Source organism: Leucopleurus acutus (genome assembly GCF_964270905.1).
Source record: "Leucopleurus acutus genome assembly, chromosome: 1".
NCBI classification, from domain to species: domain Eukaryota; kingdom Metazoa; phylum Chordata; class Mammalia; order Artiodactyla; family Delphinidae; genus Leucopleurus; species Leucopleurus acutus.
Genome location: NC_139142.1, coordinates 87,036,818 through 87,061,781, shown reverse-complemented (window position 1 = coordinate 87,061,781; position 24,964 = coordinate 87,036,818). Strand labels below are relative to the sequence as shown.

Sequence of the window (24,964 nt, the reverse complement as noted above, 5' to 3'; positions counted from 1 at the left end):
AAAAGAACCTCACAAAATTCCTATTAAGGGTGTAGAAAACAGGGATCCTCTTTTTAAATATCTGCTCCCAAATAGTGATCCCAATAAACTGTGTTCATAACCATGGATGGATAAAAATGCACTTTAATTCTCTTGCCCTTTCAAGGGTTTTCTTTCTCATGAGTTTGTGTGCTGACATTTCTACCAGGATGCAGTGGTTGGGGATGCTGGCCCTTTAACAGGGGAACAGGGGAGGGGCTGGGAATCTTAAAGCCAGGGGCGGCGAGCCTGCCTGGCCCAGGCCGCCATGGCTAAGCTAAGCAGGAAGGATAGCCACAGTCCTGGGGTGGGTGTCGCCACCCAGGCCGCTGTGAGCCCCCTCCCTGTGCACAGACTGAGGCTGGTGGTGACCTCCAATTCCTAGCCCTGCTCCTCTTCTCTGTCCCTTTGCAGGACAGCTCCCTAGAGCTGGGCTAGTGAGGTCAGAGGGTGGAGGTTTAGGGCAGTCTGAGAGCCCCGGGTCCTGCTCCTTGAGATCTGGGTCAAAACTTTTCTGACAACCTTGCTGGGGGGAGACCTTGGCTGTTTGGGTGCCACGCCATCCTTACCCAGGACAGGGTCTCTGGGTCTCTTCCTTTTCCCAGGTTTACCTTCCAGAGGCTGACAGTGCTCTCTCGCCAGAGGAAACAGCCATGGAGCAAGTCTGCCACCCCGAAGAGATGAAATGCCTTCAAGGTACTATCACCAAGTGGTCTGTGGTATCTGATAAAAGGCCCGGGAGTGCGGCAGTTTGATGGTCTGGTTCAGTGGATAGACATGGGTTTGGATGTCTATCGGTTTGGAGTGATTCCCAGCGACATCGTGACGGTGACTGAGATAACTTTTATGGGCCCTGTGTTTTCCTCCCCTTCAGAGAAAAATGATCAATACCGGCCTTGTATGGTTATCCTGAGAATTAAATGAACAGATAGATGTAAAAATCCCTGGCCCACTAGGGTTAAATTGTCATGAGTCAGGGCAGCTGGAACTCGGTTAATCAAAGAGGCACAGAAAGGGCTGTCAGAGGAGGCGAGCAGGTGGAGAAGCCTTTGGTGGGACTAATGAGGCAATGGAAGAGGGGATGAAGAAAGTGAAAGTGAAACAGCCAGGTTCTGTTTGCTCTAGTGGAGATGGTTAGAGGCGCCCTGGGGTAGTGAGGCTGAGTTGAACTCATAGAACAAGAGAAGATGTTTGAAGATGGTGCTGGACATGGCTTGTGAACCGAAGTGCTACAGAGAAGCATCCTCTCTAGACCAGACCCTTCCCAGCTGAACCCCTGTCTACTTCCTCCTCAGGCACGCACTTAAACCAAAGCCCAGGCAAGTCCTGTGACCCCTTGGCTCTTAAGGAAGTGCTGGTGTGTGCCTCCCAGTTGGAGGAAGAGGAACAAAATGAAGAAGAGAGGGAGGAGGAGCTGGACCCAGATTTAGCCCCTGACCTGGAGGGGGAGGAAGAGGAGGAGGAAGAGAATGATCTCGGGGATCCAGCTGTCCTCAGCGCTGTCCGTAACATCCAGGTACCACAGCAGGAAGACGTGGGGGAGGGTTGTCCTGAACTGTCTGCATCTCACAGGCTGTGGCTACACATCTCTCTCCTCTTCTTCACCCCTTTCTAGGTGGGCTAACACTTTCTATTTCAGGCTTGAACCCTAGTAAAGACTCTCTCCTTCCTTCCCTCCTTTCTTCTGTCTCCTACTTAGTTTCTGATGCTGCCCTCACCTGAATCCAGGTCCTAGCAGGGCTGTGCATCACCTAGAGATGCTGGTCTTGCTCCTGGTGGTGAAAGCGAGTCATCTTTGACCCTGGGCCCCTATGTCTTCCCAGTCCATCCCTGGTCTTTATTCCCTTGGATTCCCCTAGCAGGTGGAGAGACCCAAAGGAGTCCCATGTAGAAATGAAGTTACTCAGACCCTGGTTCAGCTTAACTCCTAAGATGCCAGTCTGGCTTCCCTTCAGTGGAAGGAGAGGGGTCCTGATTGTATTGACTTTGAAACTGAGGGAGGGCCAGGCTGCCACTGTCCTGGGTATTGGAAATGGTTGGTCCTGCTGCTCCCCTCCCCCCATTAACACAGGTGAATGTAGATGATGCCACAGGGGCTCATTCCAGCTTGGGGTTTCCTCCCTCTCATTCCAGAAAGGTCTTCTCAGCTCCCCTGGAATCAAGGCCCCTGGTGTGCTGGGGATGTCGCCTGCTTCCTTGCACTTTCTGTGGCAGGTGAGTCACTCCAGTCTCCATCCTGTGAGAAATAGGCTGGGTGTTGAGAAGCAGCATGCCGCCTGTGCCTTATTTCCGTTATGTTCACTGTGCCCTTGACCTTGCTCTGGAGATGCAGCGCCCAAAGTGAAGTGTGGTTAGGAAGGGGGAAACGCCCCTCATGCGGGGTAGCTTGGTAAACAACAGAGGTGGTACTGGGACAACTGGCCTTCCTATGAAAAGGATAAACTATTCCATCTTACAGAATATAAGCAGCACTGAGCCTAGTGCTAGAAAGAGCATATGGTCTGGGGTAGAGCAATTGCCAGAAATCTAGCAGCGGGAATAGAAGGGAATTGCAGACTGAGGAGGGCTTCAGAGGTGTCCGAAAAGAGCTAAGCATGGCCCCAGTGGCTAAAGACAAGATCTGAGTGAACGCTCAGAGAGGAAAGGGCAGGGAGTTGACTCACACACAGTGGGGAAAGCACAGGCCCCCACATTGTCGGGGACCGTGGAGTTGCTCCCTAGGAGGTGACAGACCTGTTGGAAACAAGAACGGGCTCCACAGTCTGGTGTCCTCACAACTGGCTCGAGGGGCCCCAAGATGGCAAAATGTTGAGTGAGGTTATTGAAGGAAAAGGCAGGTGAGACCATAGAGGCAGAAAGGCAGTCAACAGCAAAAGCAGGATTCTGTTGGTGGAGATGCCCTTCTCCCAGACCCTGAAATTCCTCTCCCAGACCCTGGACTACCTGGCACCACTTCCTTTCCGGCCTGCCTTTCCCAGCACCAGCGCTGCAGCCCCGCACTTCGGACCTCGACTGCCCTCGCCAGACCCATCTGTCCTCTGCAGCCCGTCGACCTCGTGGCCCCTTAGGCTCAGGTACTGGTTCAGAGTGCCCGGTGTCCCAGGGTCCAGGACAGGCTGAGCTCTTCTCCAGAAGTCTCAGGAGGTAGTGGCTGAGGAGGCATGGCTGCCCCTCTACCAGCTGCCACAGAAAATACTTAGAGAAACTCACTAAGAGAAGGATGTGGTAGAGTGCAATTCCTTCCCCTCACAGGTAAGGAAATGGAGGCCCAGGGACTTATCTGAGGTCAGCCAGGACGGCAGAACTGAGAGTAGGACTCAGAAGTCCTGACAACCAGGCCAAATGATTTTATATTGTGTCAGGATTTCCTGTAGCCAAGTTTCAGGGAAAACCATATCCTGGAGGGGGAGGTAAGCCCTGCTGAGCTAGGATAGGGACGCTTCATGTGGCTGATGCTTGGGCAGGGTCCTAAGCAGGTAGGGTCCCTTAGATGTCTGGCTGAGGTTCCCAGAGGCTAAAGGAATGGGGGCAGGGGGCTGAGAGCTTGCTCCCACCCAGCCCAAGTTTTCTTTCTACGTCTTCCCAGTCATCTGACCCAGCTCCACCCTCAGCACCAGCGGATCCTGAAGCAGCAGCAGCAGCAGGGTCGACCACCAAGGTAAAACCGAGAGGAGAAGCAGGATTGGGGGGGGGCCCTGCATGCTGGGGTTTCCCTTGTGACAGAGCACCTCCCCCAAAGCCCCACCAGTTAAGCCTCTCACACCCTGGCCCACCTCTGCACTCTGCTGTCCTCCCCCGACATCCCGCTCCGAGCTCTCCACTCCTTGGGGGAGTTCTCTGTGGCAGGGGTGGGTAGGTCTAAAGGGACACTCCTCCTGGCTTGAAGTCCCCCAGCCAAGAAGCCTTGGTCTCAGCAGCCAGACCCCTATGCTAACCTCATGACCCGAAAAGAGAAGGACTGGGTGGTAAAAGTGCAGATGGTTCAGCTGCAGAGTGAGAGCCCCCGCCTGGATGACTATTACTACCAGGTGAGCCCCAGGGGCTCTGCCCAGCCTCTGACCTTGGCGTCAAATGGGCCTGACTCCGTGGGTCCTCTGAGATTCTCCCTTCCCCTCACAGTGGCCACGTCCCTTCAGGTGGGAGGAACGATCGCTAAAGGATGGGGGTCATATTTCTACACTTGACATCCAAACTCCTTCCCCTTCTTCTCCTAAATTTCAGCCACATGGGATTAGTGATGATTCCCCAAACACACTCTGAGGTTTCTGTCTCCGTCCTTTGCTGAGAATTTCTCCTATTCAGTCGGCAAATGAGGACTCTTTCATCTTTGTACACTTTGGTTTCTCTCAGAAATGACTTGTTTAAAATAAACATTCATCTACTTACTTTTTACTTTTGAAGATCTAAAACACAGGGAACTTTTATAAGTAATGGGATTCAATTTCTTGAATTGAACAAATGCTGGCAGGCATTTGGACTCCTTTCTGTTTGCTTCCTGTCTGCCCTTTGTCCATGAGTTTTGGGTTGTCTAAGTTGTATTTCAATTTCTCTTCAACCTCCATGAGACCCCTACCGAGGTTTCCGCCTTTATCTCCTTCCTATTGACATTACTTTCTTCCTTTACTTCCCACCAGCTTCAAAACCCTCTGCCTTCTGCCAGGATTGCTTGAATGTGATCATCTTCCACTCTTGACTTTTAGACATTGCTCCTCAATGAAGGAGCTGTATTTAAATTCTTGTTTGTCTCTCAGTCAGTGGCTTTATTTTAGTTCTGGATTTCACAGTCTTCCTTAAGATATTAGAGCTGCTGCACAAACCTCACAGGCGTAGAACTGGCCTAGAGGCCAATTGAAGTAGTGTTCTCGCTGTACTTCAAGCTACTGATTGGTCTTCGTACCATCAGATAACTGATTTTGGAGAGCAGAGGTAGGATCACCAAATTAAAATGGGGAGGGGGAAGGATAACGGTGTCCCATGTGTAACCTGGAATAAAGATTGCAGGAAGGTTGCAGACCCTGGGATACGTTTGCTTCCTGGCTCTCTGCTTTGCTCTCTGCCCTGTTCTCTGCCTTTCCATCAGATCCGGTGGTGGTACTAGCTCTTCAAGTCCTTAGGATGGGGACCCTGAAACAGGTGGCATGAGGCCTAGGGTGCTTTAAGATGCATTATAGTGGCTACTATAAGGGCCTAAGGTGCCAGGAGCATTTCTGGAATGAATGCTGTAGGCAAGGGTGTATTAAGAGGTTGCATTGCAAAGCCCTAACTCTAAGTTCAGCCAATGAGTATACATTTGACTAATCCATGGACTCTCAGGAATATTATCAGAAACTAGAGAAGAAGCAGGCAGATGAAGAGCTGCTTGGGCGAAGGAGCAGGTTTGAGTCTTTCAAGCTGGTCACACCTTACATTCAGAAGGCGGAGGCTTATGAGTCAGGTAGGACCGGGGCTGACCTGCTGGGTTGGGGTGGACAGCTGGGTAGACACAGGTGGAAAGCAGAGGGGCACGTGCCTGTCTGACTCCTTCCATGCAGTGGTTCGAATCGAGGGTTCCCTGGGCCAGGTAGCTGTATCAACGTGTTTTAGCCCTCGCCGAGCTATTGATGCTGTGCCCCATGGAACTCAAGAGCAGGTAGGAGCATTATCTTCCTACAGCCTTTTTCTCTCCCCTGTTTTGGAGAAAGGTCTGGGACACTCTCATGCTTGAGTTCAGGTCGTGACCTAAGAGTGAGGAGCAAGAGTGATCGGGCTTTGTGGTCTAGCCTTTCCAGATCACGTTCTAGCTCACCTAGGTTTGGGCTGCTGCTGTGGAGGCGTGGCTAACAGCCAGGGACTTTTTCTCTAGGAGACAGGAGCTGCAAGCAGTCAGAGGCTTCAGGTGTTGTACCGGATTGAGAAGGTGAGACATCAGCCTTAGCAGTGAATTCCTTACCTCCCTTGAGAACAGGATATACTCACATTGACCCCTGCTTCCTCTCTCCCCACCCTCACCTTCCCAGCTGTTCCTTCAGTTACTAGAGATAGAGGAGGGCCAGAAGGATGGGCCCGCACAGCCCTGTGAGCAGCAGAGCAACCAGCTTGAGAAGCTCTTCCAGGCCTTAAAGACCCAGGAACAGAATAATCTGGAGTGAGTGTGGGAGGGTCACACCTCAGCCCAGGAAGGGACGGCTCAGCAAAGACAGCGGCTTAGCTTCTGCCTCTCCTTTCTGGCCTGTGGCCCTTTGCTCTATGCGGATCTCTGCAATGCTCTCCTATGTCACCTGTAGGGAGGCAGCAGATGGCTTCCTGCAGGTGCTCTCCGTGAGGAAGGGAAAAGCCCTAGTGGCCCGGCTGCTCCCCTTTCTGCCCCGAGATCGAACTGTCAGCCTTCTTCTGGCCATCACCCGCCATCTGCCCCTCCTTGTCAAGAGGGATGTGGCTGATCAGGTACTGTGGCATCCGGTGGAGGAGAGGACGGTTCTGTGGATGGGTTAGGAATGTTTACTCCTCCTCCTCTTCCCCTTCCTCCTCCTTCCAATCCCCTCCCCCAGAGAAGCCAGAGAATGTGCTGGGCAGTGAGGAGTGTTGACCCTGCTACCCTCAGGTGAGGGGGTTACAGAACAAACTACCACAGGAACAGCTGATCATCTTCAGGCAAATGAAGAAAGGAAAACCCACAGGCCTATGGTTACACAGGTGTGAATGTGCTCTGGAGGTTGAGAAGCTCAGGGCCTCCTGATAAGTGGTGAGCCCCATAGCTACTTTGCTTAGGGAAGGCATCCTAGACAAGTGGGTATTGAAGGACCAGTGTTAGGAATGGAGACACCTGAGTGGTGTTAGGCCTGGTAGGTCTGACCTGACCAGAAGGGGCCAGAGGCAGGTGAGCACGGAAAGAGACCGGAGGTGAAGTTGTCGAGGAGTCAGAGAGAGGCCCTTACTGACCTTCTTGCAGGCCCTGCAAACGTTATTCGAACCTCTGGGCAAATGTATCAGCCACTTGACCTTCCATGAACTCCTCCAAGGACTTCAGGGACTCATGCTGCAACCACCTGGCTCCTCAGAGCGGCCAGTCACTGTGGTGCTGCAGAATCAGGTAACACGCGTGGGAGGCTTTTGTCTTTCCACAGGTGGCTCCAGGTGCTATCTGGAATGGACCCAGGGTGGGGCTGCTTTTTTAACAAGCTCCCTGATGGTGGTGCTGCTATCACCTCTAAATCAGAAGTCACCAAACATTTTTGATAGTGAATCCCTTTTACCAAAAAAATGCTGAACTATACCACCTGTGTGTGTTTATAAATCATGTACGTGGAACACTATACTTACCTTAGGTACATAATAAATACAAGATGAGACTCTAGATGTGAAAGATCTCATATCTTCTAATAACCTAGTGGATTATCTTGTGAACCCCTCTAAAGATCTTTGCCTGAAGGAATGCCTCTTACAATGGGCTCCACAGCCTACCCACGTCAGATTCCTGGGTCTGTTCCTGATCTATGGTCTCTGATCCCGGGGATGGAGCCCACAAGGGTGCATTTCATCAACTCCCCAGAGGAATCTTTTGGACTATTCAGAGCAGTGGTTTCCTTGGAAAGGGCTCAGAGTTCTTGGCCAGCCAGTATAAAACTTGATGGGTTTATGGGTGTTGGACTCCATTTGTGCCTGTGAACTTGCCCTTTTAGTTGGGAAACAGCAGAGCCAGGGAAGCACTGAATGCCTAGGGTAAACTAACTTTACTCTGGATACTTTATCACTTGCAGTTTGGAATATCTTTGCTCTATGCCCTGCTAAGTCATGGAGAACAGCTGATATCCCTGGATTCTTCCCTAGAGGAACCCAGCAGTGACCACACAGCTTGGTAAGATCATAAAAGCCTTCTAAATACTATTTCAGTACCCTTGGGATGTATAGGCTGAGCCAGATGAGGTGTTTCCTGAGTGGTTTATTCAAGCACCAGGGAGGAGGTTGGACAGAGAAACAGAGTTGTAGCTGTTCTGCCTTTTTTTTTCTATAGTGCCCTAGAGCATTGTCCCCCATGGAAGGCAGTGTAAGATAGACTCTAAAGCTTGTCCCTTTAATTACTCACAGACCTAGGTGTGAATTCTGCTTCTGTTACTTATCAGGAACATAACATTGGGGCCCATTATTTTACTTTCCTTAGCCTGTTTCCTCATCTATAAACTAGGGATCTAAGGATAAGAGTACTAACCAGTTAGAGATCTAAAGATTAAATGAGATGGAAGATGTGTGTAAAGCACTAAACATTGCCTGGCACATACCAAATGTGCAAATGTTCTCTCAGTTGCTGGAGGTACAGAGGGTGATAGCGGTGGTAGAAAGACAATAAGAAACCTGGGCCCTGAGCCTATGTCCTGCGTGCATACAAAGATGCTGATGTATTACTTCTCTGCCCTCCAGGACAGACATGGTAGTTCTCACTGCCTGGGAGATAGCTCAGATGCCCACAGCCTCTCTGGCAGAACCCCTGGCCTTCCCCAGCAACCTTCTTCCTCTGTTCTGTCACCATGTGGACAAACAACTGGTACAGCAGCTGGAGACTAGGATGGAGTAAGTGACTGTGGAAACAAGGTCATAGCCCCCTATTCAAGCCCAGACTAGGTTCTGTCACTTCTCTACTACTTTATTTATTTATTTATTTATTTATTTATTTATTTTTGGCTGTGTTGGGTCTTCGTTTCTGTGCGAGAGCTTTCTCTAGTTGCGGCGAGCAGGGGCCACTCTTCATCGCGGTGTGCGGGCCTCTCGCTGTCGCGGCCTCTCTTGTTGCAGAGCATAGGCTCCAGACGCGCAGGCTCAGTAGTTGTGGCTCACGGGCCCAGTTGCTCCGCGGCCTGTGGGATCTTCCCAGACCAGGGATTGAACCCGTGTCTCCTGCGTTGGCGGGCAGATTCTCAACCACTGCGCCACCAGGGAAGCCCTCTACTACTTTTAAATCAAGAGTAGGGAGGATAACTTGCTTTTAGAAGTATTTCTAGACATTGGTACTTATTGAGTAACCAGTCTGCTCCAAGTTAGGGTCATGGGGCCTGTTTCTTCAGCCAAACCTTTCCATTTATTCCCAGGAACTTTGATTATTTATCATTCTAAGCTATCTGAGGGTAAGAACTAGTTTGAGAAGATGAACTTTGCATTAAAGAAGTATTTGAGGGATAACTCAAATGTAAATAAGATGTAAACACACAAACAACATGTAGGTCATCTCTCAGAACTTACCATCTGCTGGAAAGAGACATATTAATCACATCACACAGTATTTTAAAGGGAATTCACCTCTTCTCTTTGTAGGTTTGCCTTGATCTACTGATCAGGTTGTTCCGGAATACGTATGTGGGAAGAGTTTAATGATCAGACATTAGTTGTGTATGGGTTTTGCCTAAAGCGATCCAGAGAGTCTGAAGACAGTTGTATGCCTTGATATATTGGTGAACCCTGCCCAAAACCTTTTCTTATGCTTCAAAATCTATGAACTATGTGCCTAAAAAGGCATGGCAAAATGAGGTATAATTAAAAAGATAATAGAAAGAAGCGTGGCAGTTTGTTTGTAAGTTAAGAAAACGGCTTTCATTATATCTCCTATGCGTGAAGCTTCAAGTGTCCTTAATGTAAGGGACAAGTCCTTGTTATGTCTAACAATAGACCTTGGAAACTGTTCCACTGTTGCCATTTTTTGTAAGTAGCCCTAGCTGAGCTAAGAGTGTTTTATATAAATATCTCCTTTGAGATATGGGATGTTTGTTTTACTTTGACAAACAAGGTCATGCACTCATCAAAAAACACAAGAGTCCCTTTTATGAACCAGGTACCATTTTAGGTGGTTGAGAAACAGTGGTGACCAAGGAAAAGCCCCTGCTCTTCTGAAGCTTACATTCTGATTGGACAGGGACTGACAGAAGACATCAAATAGTGATAAATACCACGGTGAAAACAAAACTGGGGGATGAGTGACTGGAGTGGAATGGAAGGCCTGTCAGTAGAGGTTACAATTAAGCTGGAATCAATGACAAGTATTCCATGCAGAGGCACTAGTGAGCACAAAGCCCCCAGAGTGAGAATGAACTTGGTGTGTTTCAGGAAAAGAAAGGAGGACAGTGTGGCTGAAGTATACAGGTAAGGGGGGGAGGGTGATAAGGTAGGAGAGAGGTAAGCAGAGTACACATCTGTAAGCCATGGTTATTTTTTAAAGTCTGGATTTTTACCAGCTGGGAAGTCAGAATTTTAAACAGGGAAGTGACATAACGTGATTTTGTTTTGTAGAAGATCATTCTGACTGCTGATTGTTAGGGGAACAGGATAGACAGCAGAGAAAAAAATGTTCAGAAGTTCTTTTTCCAAAGCTGGGGCAAGAATGGAAGAGCTTTAGGGACAGAAAGAGAAGAAGTTTGGAAAAGGTTTTGGAAGTAAGAGTTGACAGACATTGCTGATGGGCTGGATAAGGATGGTGGTGAAGAATCCAGGATGACTCCCAGGCAGAGTGAATGGTGGGTGCCCTAGACTAACGTGGGGAACACATGGGGAAAAATGCATTGCGAAGGGTTATAATCAACATTTTAGACGCTTTAATATGTCCTGTTAGAAATCCAAGTAGATATATCAAGTAGGTGAAGAGCAGTCTGGAGGTGAAGGAAAAGGTCAGGGATAAAGACACAAAAGTGGGAGTATCAGCACACAGATGTATTACAAGTTAGGAGTGAGGAAGAGATGATGTAGGAAGAAAAGCCAACATAGGGGACTGAGGAGGAGTTATCTGAAAAAAATAGGTTGAAAATTACGGAAGTGGTGCTACCAAAGTTGAAAAGAAAGTACTTTAAGAAAGGAGTGTGTAAGCTTCCCTGGTGGCGCAGTGGTTAAGAATCCACCTGCCAAGGCAGGGGACACGGGTTTGAGCTCTGGTCCAGGAAGATGCCACACGCAGCAGAGCAGTTAAGCCCATGGGCCACAACTACTGAGCCTGTGTTCTAGAGCCTGCAAGCCACAGCTACTGAGCCCACGTGCCACAACTACTGAAGCCCGCACGCCTAGAGCCGGTGCTCTGCAGCAAGAGAAGCCACTGCAGTGAGAAGACCCGGCTCACCGCAACTAAAGAAAGCCCACGCACAGTAACAAAGACCCATGCAGCCAAAAGTTAAATTTATTTTTTAAAAAAGAGTGTGGAATGAGGAGATGTGACAGAGGAGGGAGGCACTGACTACAGAGTCAATTTGAAATCTTCTGAAAGGGTAGCAGAGCAATTGGACAGTAGGTAGTAGTCTATGTAGGTTAAGGAACGATTTTCTTTTAAAGAGTGATATTACAGCATGCCTGCATGATAATGAAAGCACTGCCATTAAGTGGCCGGGGCAGGGAAGGGTGGAGAGTAATGAAGGCGAAGAAAGTTTACAAAGTCCTACAACAGGAGGAGGATGGAAATCAAAGCACAGACAAAGGAGGTGACCTTTGATAGCTGTGTGACCCCATCTGATTGTGGAAAAGTATGTGTTAAGAAAGGCACTGCTGTCCTTTAGGAGACCATTCCAAAATGCCTACTCCCCACCTCTTCTCGCCCCCTCTGCTGGCCGATCTTGGATTATACCTCCCAGAGGAAAGAGTAGTAGGAAACAGGAACTCTACCACTTCCACCCACCCTGTTCCCCTGGCTGTTACAATGGATATTATTTGATGTCAGCATCAAGTCAGCTCCCTCATCATGGATCGGTCAAATACCAAGGACGTTGCACCACTCAGGGCCTGTAAGCAAAAATAACAGCCCAATAAGAAAAGCGAAGAGTGGCAGGCACAGGCCTCCAATAGAGAGGAGGCAGCAAGGGTAAGAAAGCAAAGGGTAATGCTACAGAGTGAGAACAGCTGCTACAGCCACCTTAAGCCGCTAATGGAGGCCCTCAACTCTCTCAGCAAACCGTGGGCCAGAAACAAAGGCAGCTGTGGCTTTGCTGGAGTGGGTGGTGCGGAGAACTTAACCGGGCAGACTACGTCAGCGCATATCTCCCCGCGGGAGTCACGAGGCTGACAGCGGGTCGGCTACACTGCGCACGCGCAGGACGCAGCGGGCTGTAGGGACCGGAAGGACCGGTGCGAGCGGGATGGCTGCAGACAAGGGGGCTGGAAGCGCTGAAGCCGTGGAGCGGGTTCTACCCGTGTTGTTGGTGCCGGTCCCCGCCGAGGCTACAGGGCGTCTGGGATCCCGGGCGCAGTTGCACAGGGAGCAGGAGGTTCTGGGGAGCTTGACGGCTGCAGGCAGCCTTCACGTGCTTCCCTTGGCGCCCGGCGGCCGGGGCGGGGGCGGCTGCCGCCTGGAAGGCCCTTTTCGGCAGTAAGTGCTGTGGCCGGGCCTGGCCTTGTGGAGGGAGTCTGAAGCCTTAGCTTGGCTGGCGCCTCTGCTCCCCTCCTACCTTGGAGGTAGCGGGAGAGGGATGACGGTGGAGGGCAACGCCTCAGAGGCAGGCCCGGTTCCTTCTCGGAACGTTTTCCTCTGTTTGTCGCGTCCCTGCACCCATTTCCCGTTCCGGGTGGGTGGAGACAGTATCCAGATCCTCTCCGGATGTGGAGAACCTGTAATGAATCCTAGCTTGGACGCTTTTTAAATTCATTTAACACAGGTTGATTAATCGTCACTTTGCCGTGCTCCACGCCCATTTTCTTCAGTTAAATCTGTTAAAGATGCCAGCTGAGGGGCATCATCTCTCATTTGAATCATCCTGTTACCTTTTCCTTATCTCTGATACAGATAGCTGTTTCCTTCGCATTTGGGCTTCCCCTCCCCTCCACCCCCCTTCAAGGACAGAGCCTGCGTTTTCTACGCACTTACTAGTGTATTCACTCAACAAATACTTATTATGCGCTTTCTGTTCGTTACCTAGGAGCAGTGCCTAAAAGGTGTAATAAGACAGTTCTTGCATGTGAGGTTGTATGGTTGGGAAGACAGAAAAGAAACAATTTCAATCATGTATTACTTTCCACATATGTAACTCTTTCATTAAGTTTGAGAGTGCCTTCCGACGCTTTGGACTCTTTAATAACAAAACATTTTAGAAATGTTAACGATTTTGAGTAGCCACAGAGGAGTTCTGGAATATCCAGGTCCTATAAAAGTGCCTCACAGTAGAGATTCGTTTGTTCAATCACTGAATGTTTTAACCTGTTTTATGTTTGTCTTCTTTATTCCTGATCTCCAGTTGCTAGGAAAAGGAATCCCTCCTTACCATAAGTTAGTTGATTCAACAGTATTAAGTACGTATGAACACGGCCATATAAGGAAAGGAATGAGGCAGAGAGAGAACCTCACAGAAGATAAGCAGAACAGACATAAAATAATGGGGGCTTTTGTAAGCTATAGCATGAAATTAGTGGGGGAGGATCAAGAAGGGCTACTTTTTAGTTTTTTTAGTTGAATTGAATTCAGTTAAAATAATTCGTAGGGTAAAAATAAGGATAAGTTTATAGTGTACAGAATTTGCTTCCTCCTTTTCTCCAAGTATGTATGGTCCTTTGTATGTTGTTGAAATCACTGTACATTCTATATTATGTTCACTGAAAATTCTCTTTCCACGTGGCAGTATAGTCCCATGTACTAATGATGATACTGGTTTCACAGTATTCAGCCTTTTAAATATATCTTAATTTGTTTAACCTTTTTCATATTTGACATCAGATTTCAGTGTGAACAGTCAGGAATTGGCTGTTTATGAAACATCATTCTAGGTATAAAGACAAATATAAAATGTCAGTGTTTTTTTCTAATAATAACATAGTAGCACCAAGTCCACTGTTTTTAGATATAAAACTTACTAATTCTGTAGAAAAAAAGCTTTTTTTAAAAGATGAAACTTTATCAGCATGGTAACCTCATCTCATTCCATTGCATAGTTTTCAGAATTGGGGCTCTCTTTTTTCTCTTTTAATGTAACTTAATTTTATTATTTAATTTGAAGCTGTAGCATCATTAGCCTCTTTCCATCCTTGTTAGTCATGTTGGTATGTTGACTTTACACTGCTTTAAGTATTCTATAACTGCACTTAAAATTGAAAATTTAGTTCCTCAGTTGCACTACCCACATTTCAAGTGCTCAGTAGCCACATGAGGTTGTTGGCTACTGTATTGGACTTTGCAGATGTGTAGAACACTTGCATCTCATGGAAAGTTTCGTTGGACAGAGCTATTGTATAATATGCCAGTTTAGAGTCTTCAAAGTCTATAAATGCAAATAATCGCTTTCTTTTTTTAAAGTTATTCAAAGCACTTATGTTAGCAAAACGTAATTTGTTAATTGTGAAGACCACCTCTTACAAATAATAGACATATTTGGTTGTTGAAACATATCCTTGATCATGACAGTTCCTTTAAACATACCATCAGTCCAGATTTAGGATGAAGGAAAAAAGCAGCCACCATTTCTTGCTCTTTGCCCCCTTTTCACAAATGACTCCTATATTCTTGTGTTGCCCTGAAGGGGCTGGAAGTTCTAGAGCAGTTTACATTCCCTTAGGTTGTATATAGAAGTAATGCTATTAGGTGAACCAAAGAGTTGTTCTCTACTTCTTCTGTCCTACCTTCACCATTGTGGGTAAGTATTATTGTGGATATAGAATATAATAAATAGTCTAAACTTTTTCCTTAGGTTTGTATGGGAGGACTCTCATAACAGTGGGACACCAACAGACAAGCCCAGACTGCTTGCTCTTAGTGAAAATAATGCACTGCTCATCTGTGAATTTAGTTTGAAAGATGGAAGATGTGATGCAACCATTTCATATAGCTATACTGAGGAGACATTGCAAAAGCTCGTTGAAGATCAAATTATCAGTAAGTATTTGCAGGTGGTCTTTTAGCATGTTTGAATTTGTGTATTACTATGTAATTTTATGTATTTCAGGAAAAGCTCTTATAGAGGTGAAGTCAGGGAGGGATATTTGTCCAGTATAGTAGGCACTAGCCACATGAGGCTATTAAGCCCTTAATGTGCTTAATATCAATTAATATGTCCTTTAAATGTCAAATGTTGATACATTCCAGATTTGAAGACTTGGTACTAAAAAAGTAAAATATCTCACTAATAGTTTTTGTATTACATGTTGATAATGATATTTTGAATATGAGGTAAATAATATGTAATAAAATTAGTTTCACCTGTTTTCTTTTTCAGTGCAGCTACTAGAAAATTTAAAATTACATGTGTGGCTCACTTTGGTGACTGACATTATATTTCTGTTGGATAATGTGCTGATCTAGACTGGTTACAGACCTGTTTGCTATGTCCCATCCTGAGGGCTGCAGGGAGCAGAAATCAAAGCACTCAGGCTTCTATTTTTAAGGCAGTTGCATTCTCGCTACCCTGAATATAAGGTTCCTTCTTTTCCTTTTAAAAAAAGAGTCTGTGATTGTTCTTATTTAGTCTCATGGGTACGTAGGCTTTTTTGATGATCTTCTGGTGTGTTGTCACACTCTGGCTGTAAAGAGAAGGCACAGAGACATTGTAGGCCATCTTTATTCAGTTCCTTACTTACCTTCCACTTGCTTAGGTGAGTTTGACCAATAATTGTCTAGAGTTGGACTAAGTTAAATGCTGATTCTTTTTTGTTTTACCTGTTTGTGTTAACAGAATCAAATTTACCAGTTGTAAAATTGTAACCAGTGAGTTTGACGTAATATCCTTTTGTTTTATAGGTATTTCCATATTATCTTTGAGAATTCTGTCATTTCACAGTAACACATCATTATTGTTCATCAATGAATATATCATCCTGCACATTATATTTCCTGAAAGAGATGCTGAGATTAGGGTACTCAGCTGTTTCACATTATCCTTACCTGCACAGGCAGTGGACAGGATTATTGACACACAGCTCTGCAGAGGAATTCTTTTTGTTTTGAGTCGTTTAGGCTGGCTCTGTATCCTTGTTGGTAAAGATGTTGATGTGTTGGGGAGGAGAATACCTGGAAAAATGAGCCTTTTTATAGGCTTTTAGTTTTAGGGACTGGGCTGTAGGTAGAAAGATTAATTTTTCAGTAAAACTTTCAGGGAAAAAGATCTTCATGAACTTAAAATACTCAAACTACATTGCTTTATATTCCATTCAAATATTTTTCAGTTTATAAATCATAATCATCTTGTCCAACTTATTTATGTTGTTTTAAAATTATATATGTTTTGCATTACCCATTTATTTAAAATATACTTATTAAATATCTACTTTGTGCTTGTTCCAGGGGAGATTTAGATGACTGCTTATGATACGATACACACATTTTCATGTGTGAATATAACCTATCTCTTACCGTCTCTGATGATGATTCCATCATATTAGGGAATCAGATGGTTTGCATAACTGTTTGAAATTTGTTTTTGGAAAACTATCACAGATTTTCTGTCTTTAGCAGATTCATAGGTCACCAGCAAAATTATTTTGAAGATTATTTGAAGAACGGCCCGTTATGTGTTTTTGGAACTTTCATTTCTGCATTAAAGAAGTAATTTTTCTATTTTACATGTATCATAGCCTGTGTTAAAATTTATTTTGTAAAAATTGTTATAGAATGTTGGATTAACTTCATTTTTGCTGCCAGGTTACAGAACTGAGCTGTCTGACGTGGTAGGCAGTAGGCATATGTGGCTGTTGAACACTTGAAATTTTTTGGCTAGTGTGACTGAGGAACTGAATTCATAATTGTATTTAATTACTTTAGATTTAAAGTCTGATACTTGATTGAGTTATTGGAGAACTCTTGAGTATGTTTGGAACAACTCTGGCTGTTCCAAGCTCTTAAATATAAATTTTTGAAGTCTAAATACAGACCAGATATTTCCAGTGAAAATTTAATTGTCCAAATTGAGATGTGCTATAAGTATAAAATAACTAGGGTTGAACACTTATGTGAAAAAGATGTAAAATATCTCAATTTTTTTATATTGATTACATATAGAGATGATATTTTGGATATACTAGGTTAAATGAAACGTTCTTAAAATTAGGTTCACTGGTTTCTTTTTACTTTTTTAATAAGGCTGCTAGAAAATTTACAGTGACAAATGTGCCTCGCGTTGTTTCTTTTGGACAGCACTGTTGTAGAACACTAGTGGAAAATATTATTGTTGTCTCAGGGCCTGGCACAGAGTGGAGATTCAGCAAGTATTGTTGAGTGAACTCTCTATCAGGTTGTTTATTGGTTCCCCGACTTCATAGTCACCTGGTTAATATGATGGGATTTTTAGTGTCCGTCTTCCTTCTATTATTATTCCTACAAGGTTGGAGCAGTGAAGTCTATAACTCTATTTCATCCTGTGTTTTAAATGGTTAGGCATACTTAAGACTGACGTTTTCTTTAACTCTAACTCGAAGACATTTTTGACACTGTGGATGGTAGACACGTAGCTCATGTGGATTTGGCACTTCCTCAAGAAGATATGTATAATGAGCAGCAACAAGAGCCAGCCAAGAGTTCTTCCTTTACTTCATTGAAAGTGTCTCAAGACCTAGATGTTGTAGTGATTGTCAGCTCCTCCAACACTGCAATTGCTCTTAACTTAAATTTGTATTTCAGGTATGTAGATTACTTCCTTCTCTGATTTCAGGTAAATAATTAGAGCCATAAGAGGTTAAAAATGTACTTGTTAGCTTCTTTTTATTCTTTTAACCAGTTTTTTTCCCTCTATTTGCTTGATCGTGTTCTAGCTACTACCTAGTGAGCTTGTTACTATATAAAAGTATGTACAAGTGACCACTGGCTACCTTTTTATTTCTGGATACGTATCCAAGTTTGATTTTGATTTATGTTTATTATTATTATATATGGCTTATATCATCATAAATGAAAAGTAACCAAGCACAATTTTAAAAGCCCTTAGCTATTACACATTATCTACTCACTTCTTAATACTAGAGTAGAAGAAAAATGGGATTTACCCTGTGTTAGAATTGCGTCTTACGTGGGTTAGGGTCCTGGCTGCCTAGGGGATCACTTTTCACTTAAGGACTTTGACAAGATGTATTAACTGTGCTTTCTCCATTTTAGAATTTCCTCAGGTGTTTCCTTTTGAGGACCCACACACTTCCTAAATATATTAGTGAAAATTGAGTATTTCTTTGTGTAGCTTTTTGATTTAGAAATTCTAATTGCTTCTGATTTTATAATGTTTGAAAGGAATGTGTGTGTATGTGAATGTGCATACACACACACACACACACACACACACACACACACACACACAGCACCCTGTTTATTGAAACTTGCAAGTAGGGTAATCCACATTTATGACTTTCAGTATTAAGGGACATTTCAAACCATTAGGATTTTTGGTCCTAACTTAATATGAATGAAACAAATATATCCTTGAATAATTGGGAATGCACTTTGATGGGTTTATTGCTCATTGTCTGGATTACAAAAAAGGGTTCATTTCATCTTCACATATCAGCCAGAACTTCTTACTACTGTGAGTTTTTCATTTGTTTTCAATGGCCTTTTAATACTTTTTTTTTTTTTTTACTCTTTTGAGCAGGGATGATTTTCACATTTTCAGACTGTGTGCTTGTGTATCAGTAGGCCATTTTCACTGACTGAAATATATCCTGTATGTGTAGAGTTACCTTCTAATCAACTTCCGAAAATAATTTGACAGGTGAGGGGGAAGGAACGCCCACTCAGCTACTCTGATCCTTGAGTGTAGGGTTCTGTTCCTCCAGATGTTTTGGCAACACCCCAAGAGAAGAGCACTGAAGTGGGCACCAGGCACATCCCTTTGAACAAATTTCATTGAACTCAGCCACTGTAACATCAGCCAGTGAAGAGCTGCTGTTCTGTTCCCTATAGTCAATTTAGGGATCTGTCCTGTCCAACTAAATGAGTGATCGCCATTTGTTAATTATTTACATGAGTACTCTTTAATTAGTATAATTTCTTGAGGAAGTTGACTGCATGTTTATTTTCTAAGTGTACTGTGAAATCTAACTGTTTTTTTACCATTCCTGCCTCCTGACCCTAGTTGTTCTTTCCTGCCATACAAAAAGTCAGCCACCCCTTTTCATTTTATCAAGTTCTATTCATGCTTTGAGATCCACTTCTTTAATGAAGTCATTCCTTACTAAAATCCCTTCCACTTGTAAATTTCTACTCATCTAATAATTTTTCTCTCCTTTGGACTTCTGTAGCACTTTTGCTTTGAACTACAGTTTAGCACTTAATTGTGTATAGTCTTGTATTATTTCTCTAATTTTTTGTGTTTCCTACAGAGTTTGTAAGCTCCATGTAAGCTCCTCATGGTTTGTTCATTCAATTCACTGTCAATGACTTTTCCTTCCAGTTTACCCAAGCTGTCCATTCCCATAGTCATACCCTGGGCTTTGTCATTATATGAAACAGCTCCTCCCGCAAATCACTCTTCTACACATCCCACTCTGAGCACGACTTGCCAGACTGTACAGCTTGCTTACTCAAGTACCCCCCCCCCCACTTCTCTTATCTGACCTCACTGGAATTTCTAATATGCTGACTTCCCAAGTGAAGACAGGAGCCCCCTCTGTCTTCACTGCCCTCCCTTTACAGCATAGATTCTGTGACCTGTCATTTCAGTCACTTTCTTGAATGAGCCCTAAACTCTTGTTCCTGCCCTGTGATAGCACTTGATCTGACAAATCTTTTTTTTTATTCTCTCTTCTCGTTCCCTGCACTCAAGCAACTGAGCACTTGTGAGAAAACCACAGAGGAAAATTGATACCGCTATAAGTTCACATTCACTGTCTTCTGTGGTCTCTCATGTTGCCTGGAAATTTTACAATGACTTTTCATGAGTCCATTCTTCTTTTTTTTTTTTTTTTGCGGTACGCGGGCCTCTCACCGTTGTGGCCTCTCCCGTTGCGGAGCACAGGCTCCGGACGCGCAGGCCCAGTGGCCATGGCTCACGGGCCCAGCCGCTGTGCGGCATGTGGGATCTTCCCGGACCGGGGCACGAACCTGTGTCCCCTGCATCAGCAGGCGGACTCTCAACCATTGCGCCACCAGGGAAGCCCATGGGTCCATTCTTTACAACGTTTTAAACCTCCATTTTCCTCAAACCTTTATTCATCTCTTTACCCCCAACTGTTCTTGGATGACTTTACCTCCAACTTTATAAAGGAAGTAGAACCCATCTAATGGGCACTCCTTCAGTTTCTCACATTAAATTGCAAACCCACTTTCCTGCACTCGTCTTCTCCATCTTCTGTCCTGTTACAATGGAGAGATTCCCTCCTCCTATGAAGGCCAGTCCTTCTGTGTGTACTCTGGACCCCATTCTTTCCCTCCTTCTCAGGGACCGTTTTCTGTTTCCTCTCTTTTCTAGATCTCTAGCCTCTTTTAAGTATTAGATCCACATCCAGCTAATCACGGTCCTAGCCATTCTAGCTCCTGAGTGTGTCTTGAATCTGCCCACTTGTCTTAACTCCTCTGTCATCACTGTGATCTATTCTGCTATCATCGCTTACCTGAACTAGCTTACCAGCCTCGTAATTGGTCTCCCCATATCTGTTCTTCCCCCCTCAAATCCATCATCTACGGAGTAGCCAGAGTGGTGGTGTTACAATGCATGTCTTATCAGAGTATAGCCAGGTATGAACATCTGGGGCAGGGTATGTATCTTTTGTTGGTGCGGAAACTACCTTCTCCATGGGTCATGTTTTCTCACTGTCACCCTGCCTTCTCTAACATCATCTCCTTGACAAATGTATATCAAGCTGTTACCTTCAAATTGTTGAAAGGGTTAATAATTTAAGTGTTCAGGAGGTTTACATGCATCCCATTCTCCCCACAGTTACTCTTCTGTGTCTGATCATATGGCTTCTCTGCATAAAACCCTTATTTAGCTTCTTCCCGCGCCCCCCTCACCCCAAGATAGAAGCTAAGAATCCTTAGTAGCCCATAAAACCTGACCGCATCTGGCTCTTGCCAGGCTCTCCAGCCTCATCTCACACCACCTTGCTTCTCATTCACTATGCTTTAACCACCGTAGCCTTCTTTGTGCTTCTGCAACGTGACAGCCCTCTTTCCACATACACTCTCCATCCACACCTGCACTCATACTTTGCTTTCCTAACTTTTATGTATTCCCAGGGTCTCAGCCCAAGTCTTAATTTGTGGTGATGGTATGGTGAGTGATTAAAAACCTGGGCTTATGGTCACATTCACCTGGTTCACATTAAGCTCCACTGTTTGAGCCTTACTTTCTGTATCTACAAAACTGGCTTCTATTTACCTCATAGGGTTGTTGAGAGGCTCGAATACCTTAGTTTAGGTAAAGTTTTTAGCACAACATCTACAATGTAGCAGATAATCCATGCTTTTATCTCTACATAAAGCTAACTTCCCTTAAGGGTCAAATTTTTTTTAATTGACATAAACATTATATTAGTTTCATATATACAACATATGTGTGTGTATATTGTGAAATGATCACCACAATCAATCTAGTTGACATCTACACACATAGTTACAGGTGGGTCAAATTTTTAAGGTTTACTTTATCAATCTGCCTTAAGCAATGGAGGTAAGGAGTCTGGGTCAGGGAAACTTATTGTCTATACTCTTTCTACTCTGTAACACCTCCATCCCATACCCCCTTCCATTTTAAAAAATATATATATTTATTTTATTTTTGGCTGCGTTTGGGTCTTAGTTGCAGCGTGCAGGCTTCTCTCTAGTTGTGGTGCACAGGCTCCAGCACACGTAGGCTCTGTAGTTGTGGCGCTCAGGCTCCAGAGCGCATGGGCTCTGTAGTTGCAGCACGCAGGCTCTCTAGTTGTGGCGTGCGGGCTTAGTCGCCCCGCAATATGTGGGATCATAGTTCCCTGACCAGGGATCAAACCCGCATCCCCTGCATTGGAAGGTGGCTTCTTAACCACTGGACCACCAGGGAAGTTCCCACCCCCACCCCCACCCCCACCGCCCTTCCATTTTTAACAGGAGCAATAATAACACAGATTTTGTTTGATCATCATTTTTTTTTACCATGACTATTGTTTTTAAAACATAGGCAATACCCAGGACACCTACTATGTGAAAGAACACTAGAAGACATTCCTATTGAAGGCCCTAAGGGGATAGATGAAGATGATCCTGTTAATTCTGACTACAACATGAAACTGACCAAGTTTTCCTTCCAAGTTGATCGGTACAGAAACCTCCTTTTTGGATTTACTTTATTATTTCCATTTTTTGTCATGCTGACACTGTACCTTTTCACTAAAAGTCTTTACAGAGGTAGACACTTTTATTTTCCTAATTGCATCTTTGCTTGATTTACTGCTTTACTTTGTGCCTTTCACTGTCACAGATGTAAGTTCTGCCCTATCTTCCAGGTCTTGGAAAGCCCAGCTGTCATCACTGAATGAAACAATAAAGAACTCCAAGCTGGAAGGTACCTGTTGTGCTCCGTGGTTCCAGGATATTTTGCATTTGGAGCCCCCTGAATCTGGTAACCACAGTACCAGTGTGCCAAACTGGGCCTTCACTCCACAGGATGTAATGTGCAGCCAGTATAGTTTTCCACAGAAAGGTCCTGCCAAGACCAGTGATTCAGGAAGATCATGGAAAAGAATACACATCAGTGAACAGGAGGAACCCCTTGAGCTTACATGTATGTCTGTGACAGGCTTCACTGCGCTGTTTACTTGGGCAGTTGAAAGGACGGGCTGTACCATTGTCCTGTGGGATTTGGAGACCCAGAGCATGCAGCGTTTTTCGCTGGGCAAGAAGTGTATTCCTGTAGACAGTGGTGGAGACCAGCAACTGTGCCTTGTTTTGACAGGTGAGAATGTCTTGTATCAGGTTGAAATCCATGCTGAGAGGTGCTCTCTTATCTGTTTTACTTCTGCTGCCCGGGTGGTGGTGGTGCCTACTCCTCTAAGCCTAGGCTTTGATGGAGAAAATTTGGTGTTACTCTCAGTAATGTTGTCTCATGTGTTTTTTTTTTTGTTTTTTTTTTTTTTTTTGTGGTACGCGAGCCTCTCACTGTTGTGGCCTCTCCCGTTGTGGAGCACAGGCTCCGGACGCGCAGGCTCAGCGGCCATGGCTCACGGGCCCAGCCACTCCGCAGCATGTGGGATCTTCCCAGACCGGGGCATGAACCCGTGTCCTCTGCATCGGCAGACGGACTCTCAACCACTGCGCCACCAGAGAAGCCCATGTGTTTGATTTTTAATTAAGGTTATTTCTGCTCAGCTAAATGCTAGGACTGAGTCAGGAAGAGTTTAAGAGTAAGAAAGGTTGGTTTTAACCCAGCGAGTCATTCATGAGACTTCAGTCTGTACAGGCAAAGGATGCAAGCTGTTTGCTCGTGGGCCATGCATGAACTCAGATTCATTTTGTTTGGCCTACACTACCTAGGCTTTTTTTTTTTTTTTTTTTTGGCAGTACGTGGGCCTCTCACTGTTGTGGCCTCTCCTGTTGTGGAGCACAGGCTCCGGACGCGCAGGCTCAGCAGCCATGGCTCACGGGCCCAGCCGCTCCGTGGCACGTGGGATCTTCCCGGACCGGGGCACGAACCCGCGTCCCCTGCATCGGCAGGCGGACTCTCAACCACTACGCCACCAGAGAAGCCCTACCTAGGCTTTTTAAAAAAGATTCTATTTATTATAAACATGTAAAATTAGAGGGTTTCACACGAAATCTGGAATTTCAGTTGTTACTGAAAAATTAAAAGCTCTGCCGCACTGCCCCTCATCCCTCATAGTAATTTATGGATTGGAGCCAAATTTCAGTGCTCTTAGATGGGTTAGTTTCTTTCAGGTTAGGTTTTCTTGCACTTCTTCTCCCCCCCTGTTTGGTCCCATAGGCATTTGGGTTTGGTGTGTCAGATATACATTGATTCAGCATTTATGCCATAACCTCCTATAAAACTACTGAGTGTTCTCATTGAACTAACCATGTGTTTCTTCTTCAGTATCTCAGTTTTGGTAATCATGTATTTCTTTGTGTCAAGAGCATGCTATTAATTGTTTTATTTTAGTAAACCAGAAATGTGACATCTCGGTAAATAGTTAAAGGTTCCAGGTATTGATTGTGCAATATAGTACAATGTAGAAAAGAGAGATTCAATGTTATTTCATAGGATGCATTGTTCTTATGAGCATTTGTCTTGCAGTTACTGTTTTAAAAAATAACATTCTTTGAAAAATTATGATGAATTTATTACTTAAGGGCATTAGTTACTAGTACCCAATAAATCTGTTTGTAATTACAGTGCTAAAGTATTGAGTAATTAGAAATTCCTGTCATAATCCTGAAACCTAACTCCTAATAATTTATTAAAGCTAACTTTTTTTTCTTACAGAAGATGGACTCTCTCTGATTTTGTTTGGTTTGACTCAAGAGGAATTTTTAAATAGGCTAATGATCCATGGAAGTGCCAGCACTGTGGACTCTCTTTGCCATCTCAATGGTTGGGGGAGGTGCTCCATCCCCATACATGCGCTAGAGGTAACAGAATTAAATGTCTGTAGAACTTTGCTTGGTTATTTTCTGTCATCTACCCTTACTTGACTAACAATTTCGGAGATTCATTTAACCTAGCGGCAAAGGATCTGTGGCCTCTACCCATCCATTTGCTTAGTTTTGGCTGTTTTGTTACCCTAAGTTTGCTTAGCAGTTTACCTTTTTGGCTTTAAAAGATAAAAGATTATAATAAACACTATTTAAGAAAAAAAAGTTACAAGAGTTGGAGGCAACAATAAGCTGATGAGAATAAGTGAAGTGGAAACAAGCTATGGAAAGCTTGAGCAGGAGTGATCTCTTATTCCTACTGTATAGCCCCTAATCCTCTAATCCAGCTGTGGTAGTGACATACCTGAATTTATGTAGCATTTTATAGTTCACAAACAGTCTTTTTTATGCATTCTCTAAATTGTGCTAAAATAACCATATGGGACGGGTTGGGTAGTTTTTATTCATTTCATTTTACAGATGAAAAACGTAAGGCTCAGAAGGGTT

General features: G+C 44.6%; 2 protein-coding genes across 2 annotated transcripts in view; both read left to right on the top strand.

Annotated features, from left to right (window-relative positions):
• Positions 1 to 671: 671 nt before the first annotated feature.
• Positions 672 to 8,566, top strand: PATL2 (PAT1 homolog 2; the record flags this gene model as incomplete). Its single annotated transcript, XM_082845241.1, has 13 exons — positions 672 to 714; positions 1,314 to 1,534; positions 2,950 to 3,092; positions 3,605 to 3,676; positions 3,905 to 4,046; positions 5,332 to 5,452; positions 5,550 to 5,647; positions 5,861 to 5,914; positions 6,015 to 6,142; positions 6,282 to 6,441; positions 6,947 to 7,087; positions 7,755 to 7,852; positions 8,413 to 8,566. The coding sequence occupies 13 exons, from the start codon at positions 672 to 674 to the stop codon at positions 8,564 to 8,566; spliced, it is 1,575 nt and encodes a 524-aa protein (XP_082701367.1).
• A 3,509-nt stretch (positions 8,567 to 12,075) lies between these two features.
• Positions 12,076 to 24,964, top strand: part of SPG11 (SPG11 vesicle trafficking associated, spatacsin) — a 77,306-nt gene continuing 64,417 nt past the window's right edge. The window contains 7 exon segments of the mRNA XM_082845342.1: positions 12,076 to 12,322; positions 14,628 to 14,812; positions 15,674 to 15,898; positions 17,347 to 17,548; positions 22,011 to 22,148; positions 22,336 to 22,784; positions 24,309 to 24,454. Of these exon segments, the coding sequence (XP_082701468.1) occupies positions 12,093 to 12,322; positions 14,628 to 14,812; positions 15,674 to 15,898; positions 17,347 to 17,548; positions 22,011 to 22,148; positions 22,336 to 22,784; positions 24,309 to 24,454 (1,575 nt within the window). The 5' untranslated portion in view covers positions 12,076 to 12,092.